This window comes from Hevea brasiliensis, chromosome 14 (genome assembly GCF_030052815.1).
Source record: "Hevea brasiliensis isolate MT/VB/25A 57/8 chromosome 14, ASM3005281v1, whole genome shotgun sequence".
NCBI classification, from domain to species: Eukaryota; Viridiplantae; Streptophyta; class Magnoliopsida; order Malpighiales; family Euphorbiaceae; genus Hevea; species Hevea brasiliensis.
In genome coordinates this window covers 19,459,008-19,477,548 of record NC_079506.1, presented here as the reverse complement: position 1 = coordinate 19,477,548, position 18,541 = coordinate 19,459,008, and the positions used below count along the sequence as shown (strand labels likewise).

General features: G+C 33.7%; 3 protein-coding genes across 7 annotated transcripts; 2 read left to right on the top strand and 1 right to left on the bottom strand.

Annotated features, from left to right (window-relative positions):
• Positions 1-2,236: 2,236 nt before the first annotated feature.
• On the top strand, positions 2,237-5,788 carry LOC110645289 (glutamyl-tRNA reductase 2, chloroplastic). The gene is made up of 3 exons (XM_021798390.2): positions 2,237-2,672; positions 3,557-3,798; positions 4,301-5,788. The coding sequence occupies exons 1-3, from the start codon at positions 2,381-2,383 to the stop codon at positions 5,417-5,419; spliced, it is 1,653 nt and encodes a 550-aa protein (XP_021654082.2). The 5' UTR covers positions 2,237-2,380; the 3' UTR covers positions 5,420-5,788.
• Positions 5,789-8,263: 2,475 nt separating this feature from the next.
• Positions 8,264-11,772, top strand: LOC110645282 (protein RMD5 homolog). 5 transcript variants are annotated; one of them, XM_021798380.2, is made up of 3 exons: positions 8,325-8,398; positions 9,250-9,292; positions 10,412-11,772. In XM_021798380.2, the coding sequence occupies exon 3, from the start codon at positions 10,414-10,416 to the stop codon at positions 11,602-11,604; it is 1,191 nt and encodes a 396-aa protein (XP_021654072.1). In that variant the 5' UTR covers positions 8,325-8,398; positions 9,250-9,292; positions 10,412-10,413; the 3' UTR covers positions 11,605-11,772. The 5 variants fall into 5 exon arrangements, with proteins under 5 accessions (XP_021654073.1, XP_021654072.1, XP_021654071.1 ...); XM_021798382.2 differs by having other exon boundaries at positions 8,389-8,496; XM_021798381.2 differs by lacking the exon at positions 9,250-9,292 and having other exon boundaries at positions 8,264-8,398.
• A 10-nt stretch (positions 11,773-11,782) lies between these two features.
• Positions 11,783-12,944, bottom strand: LOC110645283 (uncharacterized). Its single transcript, XM_021798383.2, has one exon. It carries the CDS (start codon positions 12,713-12,715, stop codon positions 12,224-12,226), a length of 492 nt encoding a protein of 163 aa, XP_021654075.2. The 5' UTR covers positions 12,716-12,944; the 3' UTR covers positions 11,783-12,223.
• Positions 12,945-18,541: the final 5,597 nt, after the last annotated feature.

The following is an 18,541-nucleotide window of genomic DNA, read 5'->3' as shown; positions in this document are numbered from 1 at the left end:
GTCGTTTTTATACTTTTCCCCTCCTTTTATGTCTCACCCCAGCAAGTGAAGACGACAGTTGCTGGAGGATGAAGATGATGTGGTAAGACAGAGGCTTGCCTTGAATGTGCAGAAATGCTATTCTTCAAAAAGAACTAAAAGCAGCTCTAGTGCTGGAGAGGTCCCAACCCAAGTGGAGAAAATGATTGAATTGAGTTTTGGGTATCTGTCTTCTATCTTTGGTCACTGGATCGATTACTTTGATTATCTTTCAAAATGGGTACTTGATGCAGCAAATTATGTGATAACAAAAGATTATCTTTCAAAATGGGTACTTGATGCTGCAAATTATGTGGTAACAAAAGGAGATCTTGTAAACGAGGAAATTGATAATCATCATTCTCATTCAGCAAATTTTGCGGTATCAAAAGGAGATCTTGTAAACAAGGAAATTGATAATCATCATTCTCATGCAGCAAATTATGTGGTATCAAAAGGAGATCTTGTAAACAAGGAAATTGATCATCATCACTCTCACATTTCTAATGCTAAGAACACATCATTTGATTGAGTCATTTCATCGAACACGTAGATAATATTGTCAATTAGTGCATTCATATGAATTAAGTCTTCAGCAATGGCAGTACTTCAATCTCGGTTGGACTAGCTTGAGATGCCTCAACAGCCTCCAATGAATGCACAGCATATGCAATTTCGATCTCACCAAAATAAGTTGATGCAACTAGATTTGCACTTTTTCAGATCGGGCCATAAATTCGAGAAGTTGGAATGTTGAGATCTCTTTCTCACCTTGGTTTATCAGATAACAATCTGTTGGAAACTTGACAAGCCTGTTTCATCTTTTCCTTGATGTCAACAAACTTTCTCTAACTCGACCTTCAGAGATGAACGATATTACAGTTTGAGAGATTTTATAGTATTAAGTGGCCATTTGCCCCAAGACATATGTGTTGGTTGATTACTATTTTATTTTGCATTTTTCAACCTTGATTTCTCAGGTACCTTGGTGAGATTTAGGCTTGAGAGAAACCAACTTGTATCATATGGATTTGAGTGACATAATTTCTATGGTGAGCTTTCATGTAAATGGGGCCTTTTCAATTGATCTTTCTTCCAATCATCAAGTTGGAAGAATTCCTAAAGAGTTGTTAAAGTTGATGTTTATCTGATCTTGAATGTCTTAACTTGGCAGCAAAAAATTCAAGTGGAGCAATTCCTAAACAGCTTGGAGAATGCTCAAACATATTGATCCTGAATTTTAGCAGGAACAAATATACAGAGAGTATTCCTTTGGAGATGGGCAATCTACACTCTCTAGAAAGTCTTGATTTCAGTGAAAATCTGTTGATAGAGAAGATACCCCAAGAGTTCGGAGAGCTGCAAAGAGCGGAGATGTTGAACCTCTAGCATATAATAAGCAGTGAGGTTCCATTCCTACTACTTCTGATAATTAATTTGTTAAGCTTGACAATGGTGGATGTTTCTTACAATGAATTGGAGGGTCATGTCCTCAACATTAAAGCCTTTCATGAGGCTCCATTGAACTTCTGTGACAATTCTACTGGGCTGAACCCTGAAGGCTTGTGCTTCTTATGAGGGAAAATGCACGGAACCTTCCTTCTTTAGGAAAGTCAATTATGGGTGACTGACCTCGTTTTATATCATATATAAAATTATATTTGTTTTTTTATTTGACCAAAATAATTGTCAAAGGTAGACAAATTGCAAGCTAGATTTATATTGAATCAATTGAGCTGAATTGCTTTAAATATAATTTTTTTAATTATATTTTTTAAATTAAGAAAGCCCATTTCTTTAGTTATAAAAATTTAACTTGTATTTTTAGATATTTTAAAAGAAATAAAATAAAATATAATTGTATAAGAATTTAATTAAATTTTTTTTACAAATAATTTATTTTAAATAAAATAATTATATATTTATTATTATTTATTTATTAAAAATATAAATTAATATTTATAATTCATTCATTTAAGATCTCCGATGCTTTTAATTTATTATTAAAACCTCTAATTTTAAGTAATAAATAATAAAAAAAATAATGAAAATTTAAAATTTTATTTTAAAAGAAATTAAATAAAAAAGACCAAATCCCAGTTGACCGCAGATGAGAATGGGCGCGTGGAAGAAACGTTCTCGGACCAAAACACGCATTCTTTCCTTTGCTGTATAAAAGGAACCAGTGTTTGGTAGGCAGCTGTTAAGAGCAAACCAAATATTTAAACCCACACGAGCTCCATTCTTTTCACAGGTCAAACATTTCGCACCAAACACAACCCAACCCCAACCCCTTCCTACCTTCCAATAATTTAGGGATTTAGATTTCTCAACCTCTCATCTTCTCTCTCGTCTTCTCTCAATGGCGGTAGCCTCTGCGAGCACTTTCGCTGCATCATCTGTTGCTTATAGGCAAATGCAATCGAACTCCTCTACTGTCTCTTTGCCTTCCTCTTCTTCGCCTTTTTGTTCTGGATCGCAATTCTTCTACGAGATTTCCAAGAAGGGGGGAGAGAGGAAGTCGCTGGTTTTTCATCGAGCTCTTTCTTTGAGGTGTGAGGTCGTTTCTCAGAATTTGAATCCAATTGATAAGGCTGAGTCCAAGAAGTCCAATATTATCGCTCTTGAACAACTCAAGGCATCTGGGATTGATAGTGAGTATTATTATTTATTGTTATTGTTGTAATTCGTTTATGTTTTGCTGTGTATTTTTGAAGCTTTAAGAATTTTCTAACTAGGAATATGTAGAAATTTGAGAAAGAAAAAGTCAAATTTGACGGTGTTAAGAGAGAATTTTTCTATCATTAATGCGTAATACATTTTTTTTTATCTGTGTAAAGCTGATGGTTGAATTAATGTAATGGTTCCTCTTCAGCCTTCGATTCTTTTACCGGGTTTTGTTGAACTTCAAGAGAAATGAATTACCAAGCTTTAAAAAAAGGAAGGAGGGTGAGAGGACAGGCTCTAATTCATGTTTTAGCTATCAGTTTTCTGTATGTATTGTAAATTTATGGATAAAATTAAAAAATATTTTTTCTTTTAGTTCACAATCAAGCTTTTGTTTGAGATCTGCTAAAATACTCCACTTAATTTCTAATACATTAGTTGTATGATATGTGTTTACCTTAGTATTAGCACGTGGCTTATGAATGTGTGCAATTTAATTATAGAGCATGTGACGTTTACTTGATCATGAAGGATTGGTGTTGTGGGACTGCTTGCAATGTAATTCTTAACATGGACCTTACTGTTTGTGTGGACTTTTGAGATAATTTGCCATTGTGTCATTGAAATCTTAAATGTCAGGTTCTGATTATTCCTTTAAAATATTGTTCTCCTTTTTGTGGAATTTGTTTCAAGTAGGAATTGGTTATACTTGAAATTGGTAAATTGTGCTGCATATTTCAGTACTCACAATAATGAACCAAATGTCACTGTTCTGTTGCTGTTGAATTTTTAGTCTTCTCTTGCTTATTATCATATAATATGACAAGCATTTATGAGGACTAATTGCTGAAATATTCATGCTTTTTATCAGGATATACAAAGGAAAGGAGCAGCATTGCTGTAATAGGGCTTAATGTGCACACTGCACCAGTTGAAATACGGGAGAAACTTGCCATTCCAGAAGCCCAGTGGCCTCAGGCCATTAATGAGCTCAGTTCTCTTAATCATATAGAAGAAGCTGCTGTTCTTAGTACTTGCAACAGGATGGAAATATATGTTGTGGCTTTGTCTCAGCATCGTGGGGTTAAAGAAGTGACTGAGTGGATGTCTAAGGTACTTGTCCATCCTTTTTTTTCCCTTCTTTTTCCTTTGTTTGATTCCCAAATAGCATAAGTAAAATAGATGAAACTAATTTTTCTTTGTGATGTATTCTGATATATATTGAATTTTTTGTGGTCCCAGTATTCTAATCCTTCTTACTGTTTCTTGAATCCAACTATCTTAAGAATATTGGACAATAGCCTAGGCACATCCTGTCTATGTCTGGTCTTCTCAAAAATACCTCTAAAAAATAGTAAATATGAATCTTAAATTTTATCAGCTGTGACTAACATCTTAGATGCATTTGGGTAAAACATTTGTTAGATTGGAAATGCATATAGCTGACCCCAAATTTTTTGGATAAAAGCTTAGTTGAGTTGAGTTGAGTTTATTTGTTAGATTGGAAATGCATTTTTATTATGCATGGAAGTGTTTCTCTTTTGCCTTATAATAATAATAATAATAATAATTAAAAGAGATGTGATACTGACGATGATACGAATTTCTTTTGCAGATTAGCGGGATTCCTGTTTCTGAGCTTTGCCAGCACCAGTTTATATTGTATAACAGAGATGCCACAAGACACCTATTTGAAGTAGCTTCTGGACTCAACTCTGTTGTGCTAGGGGAGGTTCAAATCCTTGCCCAGGTGAAACAAGTTAAAAAGCTTGGACAAGGGGTATCTGGCTTTGGCAGGAAAATCAGTGGGCTGTTTGAACATGCAATCATTGCTGGAAAGCGGGTTAGAACTGAAACTAACATTGCCTCAGGGTCAGTTTCAGTCAGTTCGGCTGCTGTAGAACTTGGTCAAATGAAGCTTCCAGAGTCTTCATATAATGCTGCTAGAGTTTTGGTAATTGGAGCTGGCAAGATGGGGAAACTAGTGATTAAACACTTAGCTGCAAAAGGGTGCACCAAAATGGTGGTTGTGAATAGAACTGAGGAAAGAATTGATGCCATACGTGAAGAGCTTAAGGATACTGAAATCATATATAAACCCCTTTCAGAAATGATGGCATGTGCATGTGAAGCTGATGTGATTTTCACGTGCACTGCGTCAGAGGCTCCTTTGTTCTTGAAAGTGCATGTGCAGAGACTTCCCCCTGTGGACCCAAAAGTTGGAAGGCGGTTTTTCATTGATATTTCTGTTCCTAGGAATGTAGAACCATCTGTCTCAGATCTGGAGACAGCAGAAGTCTACAATGTAGATGATCTCAAGGAAGTTGTGGCTGCTAATAAGGAAGATCGGCTCAGGAAAGCTATGGAAGCACAGGCAGTTATTTCTGAGGAATTGCACAAGTTTGAAGCTTGGAAGGATTCTCTTGAGACTGTTCCTACCATCAAGAAGTTGCGCTCTTATCTAGAAAGGATTAGAGCTTCTGAACTGGACAAGTGTTTGTCAAAGATGGGCGACATTTCAGAGAAACAAAAAAAGGCTGTCTATGATCTTAGCATGGGTATGTTGAAGAAGTTCCTTCATGGTCCAATGCAGCACCTTAGACTTGATGCAAATGAGTGCCGTAAGCCAGAAGAGATACTTGAAATTATGCATGCTGTCAATACAATGTTTGACCTTGAGACGGAGATAATTTTGGATACAATTCGATCAAAGGTAGAACGAACCCAGAAGTAAGCTATTGAGAATAGATTCTAGTTCAATTTTGCGACAATTTTACCATTATATTCAAACCAGGGAAATGATCCTCACCATTTCGTTTCTCCAATTCATTCAGGCAGAATAGCGAATGCATTTGGAGACCATTTTTTTTTTCTTTTCTTATAAAAGAAGGAAATTGTCATTTCCTCACTTGAGGTTCAGTGCTCTGTAGTATTATACAGCAAAAAAATTGAGTTGAAAGTTCTGAAGAGAAGTTTAATTTGTGTATCACCATGTTGTCCTAATCATTGATGAAAGCGATTCATGCAGTTATTTTCTTTATTATTCTTAGTTTAAAGATGCCAATAATTGATCCTAGAAACATATCCTTTGGAGTTTGTATTACCATTGATGTGATTATTTCTTGAACAGTAGTTACCAATTGAAATGATTTTGAGTTTGACAGCAAAATTCAATCATGCTGTTGCTGTACTTACATTATTCAGTGATGATACAAATCGTTTGACATTTTGGCTTGAAGAAATAGAACATAAGATGAACTTGCCTTTCATGCAAATAGGATTTTTAAAGAATGATTCTACAAATTATTATGTTTACTATATCAGATGGTTGGAATTAATACATATAAGTGGAAGAAATGTCTTCGAGTGAATGTGGTTGGACAACTGTCTTAACAAAATTTAGTTGTCTCAATCTCTAGGCCATAACCTTATGACTACTAATAAATCTCATAGCGGCAACTGTCAGACGGTCAATTCTTGATTGAGGCACAATTCCTCCTGTTGTCACCTCATTCTTGCTACATTTAGAGTCCTATGCCTTTTTTAATATAATTGGCTTCAATGCTTAGTGAGATTTTACGGTTACAAAAAATAACTTTATTACCACTATAACTCATTGATAAAACAATGCTCTTTTTATATAGGATATTGAATAGAAATTTGAACATACTGAAAGAACTTAAGGCTCCGAATTTTCTGATGTTTGGGGCATTTAAAAAATTAATTAATGAAAAATATTTTTTTAATTAAAAAAAAATTAAATTATTTTAAAAAAAAATGACTTTTATTTTTTTCAAAAGAGAAAATTATTTTTTATTTTCTAAAATTTGATAATCTTAACTTTTATTTTTTTTCAAAAGAGAAAATTATTTTTCATTTTCTAAAATTTGATAGTCTTAAAATATGAACATATTTATATATACATAAAATAAATACATATCATTAATTTAATATTACAATCAAATAATGAAAAATATTTTTCATAAAAAATATTTTTTAAAAAAATATTTTTATGAAAAATATTTTTTATATACAAATTATTTTCTGTGAAATAAATAGAACCTTAATCAAATATAATTTTCTTAATTAGATTGATAAGATTTTATTTACTGATTAAGACTTCAGAATAAATTGCATCAATTATCCTTAAACTTAGTTATTTCATTTCCAAACTTAGTCATTTCATTTCCATTTCTGAATTTTAATTTATTAAAATAAAAATTTTCAATTTTAATTTTATTTTAAAAAAATTTAACAGGTAAAAAAAATAAAATAAAATAATTAATTTGCCATTCTCTTAAAAAGAAAATTATTATTTTTCTCACTTTATTTTTACCTTATTTTTTATAATTAAATTAATTAATAATTAATTATAATAAGATTATCTTATTTTTAATAAAATCAATATTTATTTAATTGATAGAGCTTCCTCAATCCTCAACAAATGCACATGAAAGGTTAGCGAAAATACTAATTTTTTAAAAATTAATTTTCATAAAATTTAGTATTATTTTTAATATTATTTTATTAATATTATGAGTATTCAGATCATTTATTTATTTACCGCCTATCATGTTTCGTCCAAGAGCACTCCCTCTGTCCATCCTTTCTCGGTGAAGACTAACATTGGCCAATAGCTCCAGCCAAGGCAAGGGATGTCAGTAACCTCTGGCAACAAAGAGCAATGGGTGAAGACGCAAGAACAGAGAGAGAAGGCCAAGGCTGCCACTTCAAGATACAATTCCGGCTGATATTATTATTATTATTATTATTATTATTATTGTGATTTCAGTAGTGTTGGACCCCTTCTTATGTGACCAACTTTATCCTATGTTACTATCGTCTCATTTGAGCACTCATTGCCTAATTCCAGGAGGAAGGTGCATTTATTCCCCTCTACATATTATTCTAGGAATTTCATTTATTATTACTGTCCAATTGTTTAATTATTTTTCCCTCTGAAAAAACAAATTACATAAATCGAACAGATATTCTCCATTTATATGTACATTAACTGAGCTATTTCTAATATTCAATAATTAACTTATTTTTTTTAACATAAATACAAATGTGATTGAATGATATATCATTCTTTTTGTCTAAATTTGCTTTTACACATTTTTTTTCAAAATAATTAAAAAAAATTCTACTACTCGTTAAGTCATTTTTATATTCCTAAAATTAAATGAGAATTTAAGCTCTATTTATTTTATAAAAAAATATTTTTCACTTTTTTTTAACATACTAGACACTTATAAAAATTAATTAATAAAAAATATTTTTCTAATTAAAAAAAATTATGTATTTTTTAAAAAAGAAATTGCTTTTATTTTTTAAAGGATAAAATTATTTTTATTTTATAAATTTTTTATAATAATATTATTATTATGTGAAAATATTTTTATATATATAATAAATATATTATTAATTTAATACTATTAAAAATTATTTTTTTATGAAAAATATTATATATATATAAATTATAAATTTATTATTAAAAAAATTAAAATTCTAATTCCCTCTATTTCTTTTGCCAGATTTCTATTTATTAAAAAAATATCTATAAAGGGCAATAAAGAAATAGATGAAGGGCAATCTCGTCCAATAAATAACTCACACGTGTGCCGGGGTTCAACCAAGATTTCTCGATTCGCACGCTACTTCTTTCTCTCTCTCTCTCTCTACCTTCACTGATTCTTTCTCCGTTTCTCAGGTAATTCAATCGTTGCTCCTCTAATCGAATTTCTTGCGTTCTCTTTCTTTTCTTAATTTACCTTGTTTCGAAAATTCGAGTCTGGGATTCAATTTCAGGTATCTTCTTTGATAGTCTTTCCTCAATTCTTACTCTCTTTTCATTTTTTCTATGAAGATCGAGCGAGCAAGAGCGAAAGAGAATTCATATTATCTGAGTTCTGTGTGTTATGATTTTTTTCTTTTTCAAATTGTATGTATCAGTTTATTGAATATGAGATTTTAGTTAAATTAGAATATGTTTGTGTATCTTTTTAGTGTTCTGCGATGACAACATTTAGCATTCATGTTGATTTTCTTTGTTTGGTCTGAGAAAATGAAGGAAACAAATGGAATATAACTCTTGCTTTTCTTTTTTTTTTTTTTTCTCAATTTGCTATATACAATTGATATAATTTCTATTTAGTATGAAGATAGTTGTAATTGACCTCAAATGGGTGGAGTTTCTTCTCTATACCCATTTATTTAAATCTTAAAATTCTATAGTTGTATGTTGGAGCTACGCAGTTTTTTTTCCCCCTTTTTTTTGGGTAAAATATGGTTGCTCGTGTTTAATATGATGAAAGTTTCATGCCCGCTTTAAAAATTGGTTATTTTTAGGTGCATATGTGCCCATTTGTGTTTAATCTAATGGATAGCTTTGTTTTGCTATGATTTCATTTATTTCTATTGGAGTAAGAGTGTTACAAGGGTCTCATAACTATGCACGTGGTGTGAATTTAACTAACTTTGGATTTGCTAACTGGTAGATGGCTCAATTTATGCTTTTCCCAGTTTATTGCCTGGTGACATTATAATTAATTTTCATTGCAGAAAGTATCTGGTCGCACAGCTTGCATTGCTTAGGTCGAGAAAGGTGTTTCTATTGTTTCATTAAGTTTTAGTTATTGAGCTTAGTTATTGTAACTATAAACATGTTATTATCACGTATATCACTACATGAAAGCGAAGCATTCTACAGATAAGGCATTGTGTGGACCAAGAATTCTATGTTACTTGGACTTGGGTATGAGTATCCAAGATTGATGCATGTCCATGGGTTGGATTCGCCTAAGTTCTAAAATTTATAAGCAGAAATATTCTTGCTGTGTAACTTGAACTAAGTTGTGAATCATTTTGAGCTTGTTTAGGTTTTGGAAAACACTGATAAGTTGAAATTTCACTATGCCTTTTCCTGAGCTCCCTCATCACGTCTTTCCCTTCTCATCTTTCTTCCATTTGTGTGCGTGAAAGCTAGGAAGATAAGCGTAGTTAGAGTTTTCGAAAAAAAAATAAAAAGGGTCTTTTGCTTTATAAGATAGAAAATTATTAATAATTCCTTCCTTAACTATTCAAAATGACAGAGCAGAGCGCCATCTACTTATCTGATGTGCCTTCACATTATATACTATCCTTTTGACTATTTCTTTGCAATGAGCTTTCTCTGGTATAAGCAGGGAGTCATGTCATAATGCCATATTGCATTTGTTAATTAATTTTGTGATATGTTCTTCTTTCCCTATTTGGATTTTTGCACTGGAGCTTGAAATTTTTGTAATATGTTCTTCTTTCCATATTTGTGATATGTTTAGATTGGAAGTGTGATCATTAGAGGTTTCTATCTTAGTGGAAGTACAATAAGAGTGGGATTTAGAATCCCTAATAAAGTGTGATACTTATTCTGAGTGGATAATGTTTGCATTGGATTAGGATTCCATGCATTTGGATATTTTGAATGCTAATGCATCAATTCATATCATCATTTTTTCTTTATCTGTTTAATATGTAAAATTTGCAATTTTTATGGCTTTAAGGTCTGTTGTTCATTAGCATGTTTATTCATGTTGTAGCATGTCTGATATCTACATGTTCTTAATAATCAATTGGTACTTTCATCTATTGGTTTCTTGTTATTAACTAGCGGGATTTATTTTATAGTTTCCATTGCTTATGCACTTTTTCATTTTGTATTTGGTTGCCTTATGTTTTTCTTCAGGAATGGAGCTGGGCACAGTAAAAGATGCATTTGACCAACAGCTGAGTACTGTAAGAGATACATTTGAGCGTGTTGCAAAAAGGCAAAAGCTGTCATCCTCCAAGTCCCAAGAAGTAATTGATCAGGTCAGTCATGAAATTGAACAAACATTGGCAAACATCAAGTCAGTTCAAGGCCTCATGTCTCCTGTTGATCAGAAATCCATCCTTACAGAGCTAAAGCATAAGCTGAATGCAATTAGTCCGCTAAACCAATTAGAAGGATCACAGAAGGAACTAAATATTGATCTCAGCAAGTACCCAAAACTACTTGAAAAATCTTTCAATTCTGATATATCCAAGACTTACAGAAATGTTGACTTTGACTTCCATATAGTGAATCAGATAATAGCAAGCCATTTTTACCGGCAAGGCCAATTTGATCTTGGAGATTGCCTAATAAATGAAGCTGGAGAACCAGAAGCAACAGCTTTAAGATCTCAATTCTTGGAATTGCATCAAATACTTGATGCTATTAAGGTTAAAAACCTTGAACCTGCTCTTAAATGGGCTTCTACCAACCGTGAAAAGCTCCAGCTGAATGGTTCAAATCTGGAGATTAAAATTCACCGCCTACAGTTTTTGGAGATTTTGAAGGGGGGAAATCGTGCTGCTGCCCTTAATTATGCCAGAACTTTCCTTTCTCCTTTAGCTTCGCTTCATATGAGAGAAATTCAGAAGCTCGTGGTTTGCATCTGTTGGATAGGGAAGCTTGAAAGCAATCCTCATTCCGAGTTGTTGGATCCAACTCATTGGGAAAAGTTGTCTGATGAGCTAACTCGGGATTTCTGCAATCTTTTAGGACATTCCTGTGGGAGCCCATTGACCTTGGCAATGGCAGCTGGGATTGAGGGGTTGCCAACTCTATTGAAGCTGGCAAACGTGATGGCTGCAAAAAGGCAAGAGTGGCTGGCAATGAAACAGCTCCCAGTGCCAGTTGAATTGGGAAGAGAATATCAGTTCCATTCGATTTTCGTTTGTCCTGTAAGTAGGGAGCAAGGAAGTGAAGATAATCCACCAATGCTGATGCCATGTCTGCATGTTCTCTGCAAGCAATCAATCACCAAAATGTCGAAGGGTTACTCAAGGACGTTTAAGTGTCCTTACTGCCCAGTTGAGGCTTCGGTTGCCCAATGCAGGCAGCTATACTTCTAATGCTTTGTAGGAATTATTCAGTGGTGGTATTGGTGGGTGGGTTGGTGGTGACAATATCAGTTTAGTTTCTTTTGTGGATTACTGTATATAGACATTCTTTCGAATGTCTCGTGATTTTGGTTCATTCAGTCGCATCAATACTAAATATAGGCATGTTTATAGATAAAATAGAGGTAACTGCAACGAACCAGTTAAGCCATTTACAATTTGAAAGGATAAATCATCCATACATTTCATTTCAACACTGAACTCATGAATTAAGGTAAAAGACCAAGAACAAGAGTGAAATGTAATACATTTAGCAAATTACACACTGAAGATCTACAGCTTGCGTCTTGGGAAAATATTTGTAAGATGCAACTGATTTCATTCTACTTCTGCTGATGATGCTTATCCATGTGCATGGTAGTGCAAATTTCTTCCAGTTCAATTTGTTACCTCTCCACTGAAGAAAGAAGAAAGTAAAGCGAATGTGCAGAACAGAAAGAGAAAATTGAATGGGTTGAAATTGAAACTCAATATTCAATCACAATCAAATTAGCAACAAATAGAGAAGGAATTAGTATTCCAATTAGATTCCTATAACTATATTACCGACCCACATCATCTTAAACCAAGTTCACTCATTTTGAGAAAGCCCTATTATCCTCTTCAAATCAGTAAACAGAGAAGAACAATTTGAAGATGGCTTCTCTTCAATCAAATACTCTTCAATCATTTCTTTGACAGACCTAGCAGACAAGGGCTGAAAAGTGACACCCCACTCATCAACAAACCCCTTAACCAAAACCCACTTCTCCTCTTGATCCAGTTTGCCCCATTTCCTCTTCACTTCCTCCTTTTCCATAGCCAAATAGTGGCAGAGCTCAGTGAATAGTAATTCTTTGCTCTTCATCATGGCCTCTTCTCTTTGCGTCAAATGGGTGTTTATCTTTGTCACTTCTGTAGCCAAATCTGATGCAAGATCAGTATCACTGATTCTGTTGTTGGTGCATGGGATTTGGGTTCTAAGTCTGCAGATGAAATGGGATGCAGTTGGAAAGGGATAAGATTGGGATGTTATGAGTTGTGAGAGGGTATTTGGGCATAAAAGTTGGATTCTTAAGGCCATTTTGAGAGTTTCTGTTTATGGGTTGGGATATTTGGAGAGATTGAAGCTTTAGGCTTAGTGAATTGAAGGAAATTGGTAAAGAGTCAGACCGGTAACAGGAAGATTTCTCATAAGAGAGCTGAACAGCGGAGAAATAGAGAAGAATTTTTGACTAAACATATACCCTAACCATCAAGGCTATTTACAAAAATGGCATCATGGCGTGATGGATGGTGTCTAATGATAGTGATTTAATGCTAGTTCTTCTTTAAAAAAAATATATATATATTTATACTAGTTCTTGTCTTCTAACTTTTAATCTCTTTGGATTAAGTATAGTGTGATTTATTAATATATAATATTATATTATATTAATGTGTGTTATATTTTTTTTAATTATAATATTTATTATATTGTATGTTATAATTTTTATTATTTATATTCAGAAAGATAATATAAAGTAAAATTGTTTAATACTTATTTTTTATTTGATTGGATGTTAAGTATGATAAATTGAATATAAAAATTATTAAAATATTATTTATTATTGTTATAAATATATAAATCATTTAAAAATATTTATTTAAATAAAATTTTGATTTACAAATAATATTATCATAACAATAATTAAAGATACATTTTATTTTTTTTAATTATCACTAAATATATCTTATAAATACATAACATTGAGCTATATAGTTAAAATTTTATATATTATATAGAGATAAAATAAAAAAATAAAAATTTTAAATCATGCCAAACAATTAATATAGTGATTTAAAAAGTTATAGTAAAGTAATGATTTTCTACCCATCATCAACCATTATTTTACAACTCCAAAGTAACCATACCAAGAAATGTAACACCCCTGATTTTTTTATATATTATTATTGGGCTTCGTGTAGGTATCCTCAATTCGCGGAAATTCGACAGTTGTCCGGATCTGTAAATTTCCGGCCAGACAGACCAGCTACCGGAAAAGTCTCCGAATTGGATCGAAGTTTTGGCTACCCCACCATTGTCATGCATCCCGAGCGCGTTTCCGAAGTCGGAATCGACAAAGGTAAACCCGAACCTTGCTTTTTCGTAATTTTCTAATGCTTAAATCCATAAAATATTCGTGGTAGCTTAGAAAATTACGATTCTTTTTGCAATAGCTTAGTAATATTTCTAAGGACCGCGGGGCAAAGTTTTATAATTTTTAGAGCTTATTTGAGCAGTTTTTGCAAAAATGATCAATTATAAGGATTAAATTGAAATATTACATACTATGATGGATGATTGATTTGATGGGCCCAGGAGGGGCTGTGTGATATGATTGAGCTGTGGATATATGGATTGTAAATATAAAAGTGTGTTTTGAGCCATTTTGCAGGTTGGGTAGGTCCTAGGTATAGGGGAGACTCTGCCGGATTTTCGGCACGACTTAGGACGTATTGGTCTTTTTCTTTGTTTGTATTGAGTCAAATTTATTAAATGATTGTAATAAAATTGTCAGTGAGCCGATGACCTTCTTCCTCCGCCCAGCAGCCTCAGTGACCATCGTCAAGTCTGTGAGTAAAATATTAATTTTAATTGTAATTTCGATATTATTATATGTTCAAGCATGCCCATGCATCACTTATATGCATATATTTATGTAGTTAAACTCTAGGCACGATTTATGTTGCATTCATAACTGTTAGCGTGTCATGGATGTTGTTGTGGAAATTTGGAGCAGTGTGCGTGCGTTGGCGTGCGTGTGATGTGGTGTTGACTATGGATAGGACGGGTAGTCATGGCTTGAGTTCTTCGCTGGGACCCGATCCTTCGAGAGGTAGTCACGGCTTGAGTTCTTCGCTGGGACCCTCGATTTGGTTTATTAAGCGAAAGTCCGGCTTGAGTTCTTCACCGCACTGTGTTGGATTTAAGAGAGAGATAGGATCGGCTCCCATATGTTATGATTGATGCTACAGGGTGCGTGAGTGCTCCAAATTACCTTTTTGATGTTATAATGTGAAAATGTTGTTGATGTTGCATTTCACTCTACAGGGTGCATTAGTTTTAGATAGTTATAGAGATTATGGTTAAAATTGATATTTTACTCTCTAAGTCGAACGCTCACTCCTGTTCAATATTTTTTCTCAGGCTACAGGAGGATTTTATTGTGGTTAACCTGCTTTTCTCCTTCGCAGGTTGTTTATCAATAGTTTTGTAATTTTATTTACTCCTAGAATTTCCGCATGTGTTAGAAATATTTAAATGATTCGGGTCTGTAATATAAATTGTCATGTGGACTCAGAAATTATATGCATGTTTGATAGATTGGATGAGGGAGCTGAGCTCCCATTTATTTTTATGCCGATATGAGTATGTGGAGGGTGAGCTGAGCTCCCCAATTGATGATATATTTTGTTTACAGGTCGGGTGAGTCAAAAACTCCCCGTTGAAAGGTCCACTTTATGGCCGGACTCTGTCCGGTTGGTTTCTTAAAATTGGGCCCAAATGGGCCTTAGAGTTGGGTTAATGAACAGTTAGGCTTACTACGGGCCTCGGGGGCTTTAGGTCGCCTGTGTCCTAGTGCCATCCGCCCATAGGTTGGGTCGTGACAAATATGGTATCAGAGCTTAGGCTCCAGATTCATAGGGAAAAATTATCTAAGTGTTGGGAAGAGTCTACTAGGAGTCACATGCGGAGCATAGGATTCTGTTTCATCTTTTCCTGTAATTCTTTGTTTCTAGATTCTACGTTATACCTCGGGAAATATAAGATTACCTCAGTTAGTGTCTTGATTTTCGTGGAGTACACAGAAATGTGAAATAGAGTTAGTAGACATGTGAGATCTATCATGAGGATGCGTACTCCAAGAAATGTTATATTTTTGTCAGTATGGGTTTAAATGGTGTGCCCATTTCGTGTAAGATACGAGTACATAAAAGTGAGTCTTAAAAGTACAGTTGCCCTAGATAAGGATGAGGATATCACTACCGGCAACATCAAGATGACCCAAATGTAACAAGTTTATGATAATAGAAGATTCAAGAGAGATAAGAGATTAAGAGACCTGGTCTGTCAGGATGTATCGTAGTAACTATACAATGTTCTCGATGTCTGCTCTGTAAGCTGCAGATTACAGTATCGACATGAGATTATTGTGTAGAGCTGCGTGCATCCCCGTGGTGCTCCATAATGAGGGTGTTTGAGATGGCTTCTGTTTTGGTACAGTTATGCCGTAACGAGTTCTATATTTGCAGAGGAGTTGGGAACTCCTGCTAAGAGTCTAGAGTTAGAATATTGAAAGGTCACAGCTTGGGTGATAACTAGAGTCATGACTCGATTACCTGAGATGAGCTAGAGTTACATCAAGAGTTGCCATCGGACTGCAGGTTTCTGGACTAGTTGCAAAGTAAAGGTGACACTTATAGAGTGAGAATAGTATACCTTGTGTGTATCAGTATGGAATAAAGTACAACTCTACTACCTAGAGAAGGTCGAAACTATGAATTGATGATTTATAGAGCTATGATATGATAAAAGAGTCATTAACTTGACATGGTTCTGGCAAGGTGGTAGATGTAGTACCTTTGTTACAGCAAGTTAGGATATAGTCCTATCTTTTCAGAAGGGATCGAAAGTTATTACTAATAATGGTGACCCACAAAATAGTACTGGATGGGACCGTAGAGTGTGGTAGAGAGTAGTTGGCTCGGGTATCCTGGAGAGGATACAAGTTCCATTATAGGAATCATATATAATCAGATCACGATGGATGTAAATCCTTTGAATTGGATGACGGGTTTGGGTGCCCGAAATCTTAAGTTTTGGAATTGAGTAAACATGGAAAATAATAATAATAATAATAATAATAAAAATAATAATAAATAAAATTACTGCAGAATCAGTTCTCAAGGTAGTAAGGGTATTATGTAAGCTAAAGGATAAGAATAGAAATCATACGATAAAGGTATGACTGCAATTTCCTGAGTTCCTTTCTGACTTCATATTGTTCAAACAGTAGTATAATCTAATTATAATAGTGTTAAGAGTAATAAATTAGCGAAGATAAATCACAGAAGGCCAATGGATAAAGAAAGTGCAGAATGAAAGTTTGGGCAATTGATTGCAGATGCAATATAATCTAAATGCTAGTGGAAGTACTAGCTAGAGTGGTCAAAGGACCAAATCTGAGTAGCACAGACATATGATAACGCGATAGAGACTCTGAAAGATATAGTTAGCAAGTACAGCTATTATGTTAGGAAGAAGAATGGAACCAGGGATAGAATAGTCAAGTTCTATTTTGGGTAAGACAAAGGAAATAAATGAAAGGACAACCTAAAGAGCGCATAATAAAAGGAACAAAATTAAGATATAGGATAGGCTAAGTGTTATTCTTGGCAAGGAGAATGACAAGGATGGAAAATCCAAAATGGGACCACATTAGTGAGAAAAGTGATGGAGGTATGGAATACAATAATAATGAGTAAATGTTAGAAGGTGTGCGATGGTATTGCGGACTACCTAAATAGGTAGAGAAAGAGAAGTTAGTAAGCAGTAAGTTGAATAAAAGTCAGTCTAAGGGATCAAATAGGTATGATGAGAGGAAAAGAATGATAGATAATGACACATAGGTTTTAGGTTAGACTTTTGAGATAGTGAGAAGGTAGTTAGAGGTTCGTTATGAATGTCAGCAAACATTTTTAGTGTGATCAATGTAATCACTTTGCGGTGAAGCAATAACGACAGAGCAAATGAGGGGTAGAATAAAAAGTGACAAGTATGGATGGTAATAAATCACTAGAAAGTTTAAGGATCAAATTAATGACCATAGATAAGGGTGGAATTAGTGTTGGAAGAATCTATTAGCGAGAGAAATCTTTCAGGAATCAACAAAAGTTAAGGGCACAATAAAAACGATGATAGATATGAATCATAGGTCGAGTATAAGTAAAGTTAATAAATTATAAAATATTATGTCAAGAAGGAAAATGGTACAGTAAAGGGTTCATGCAGATGATACCTTATAGGTAGAGCATAATTGTGCTAGGAGATGATGAAATTTGGAGAGAAAGACCAAGAAACTTAGGTGAAACGTTATAATATGACAATCGGGTGTAGTTGAATATAAGAGGATATTTTCTTTCTTTTCAAGTTTAGCTTGTGCTTTTGGTTCTAGAAGGTTATATAAGGAACAGAAACTGAGTCAAGGAGACCTAGTTATTGAGAGTTTAGTAGGCACAAATTCATACATAATTTCCTGATATGAGAATGACAGTAAGTGCATACCTAGTATTAAGTATGAAAGGACGAACAGAGTAATGACAGGAGTTAAATTGAGTTAGCTACTAAGGCTTGCAACTGTTTTAAACTATGAGCTGGAGGAAGTACTATTTATGGTTGAGATTCAATAGATGAAATTGTTCTTTGATGGGTAATTTGAGGTTGAAGTTTAGAAAGCTATGGGCGATATATGATTATATTAAGGAGAATGAACACGTGAAGTATCTTGTTTGGAATTAAGGCATGACACATATTTCCTACAGCCGTGTTAGTTCAGATGGAACTTATAGTTTATGGGGCTCATATTCATCCAGGATAAGCAATTTCCTACTAAGGCTGATAGGGAATGACAATGTTCTAATAGTTAAGTTGGAAAAAAGGGGATACAAGAAAAAAAAAAAATTTCTATGGGTAATTATAAGTGTTACATAAGGTGAAGAATGTGCTGGTAGGAGTAAATCATAGGGTTAGAATTCTCGAAGTAATGAAACTAGTAATCAAGATAAGACTAAGAAATAAAAAGAAAGTTAAAGTTGATGATGGGATAGACATCTTTGAAGGAAAAGGTGTAAGGATGAGATAGGACTA

Excerpts from the sequence above, each read along its gene's own strand:
- LOC110645282 (XM_021798381.2), top strand. The coding sequence starts at position 10,414 with ATGGAGCTGGGCACAGTAAAAGATGCATTTGACCAACAGCTGAGTACT.
- LOC110645289 (XM_021798390.2), top strand. The coding sequence starts at position 2,381 with ATGGCGGTAGCCTCTGCGAGCACTTTCGCTGCATCATCTGTTGCTTAT. Across the intron at positions 2,673-3,556 it reads CAAGGCATCTGGGATTGATA|GATATACAAAGGAAAGGAGC; the intron begins GTGAGTATTATT and ends GCTTTTTATCAG. Across the intron at positions 3,799-4,300 it reads TGACTGAGTGGATGTCTAAG|ATTAGCGGGATTCCTGTTTC; the intron begins GTACTTGTCCAT and ends TTTCTTTTGCAG.
- LOC110645283 (XM_021798383.2), bottom strand. The coding sequence starts at position 12,715 with ATGGCCTTAAGAATCCAACTTTTATGCCCAAATACCCTCTCACAACTC.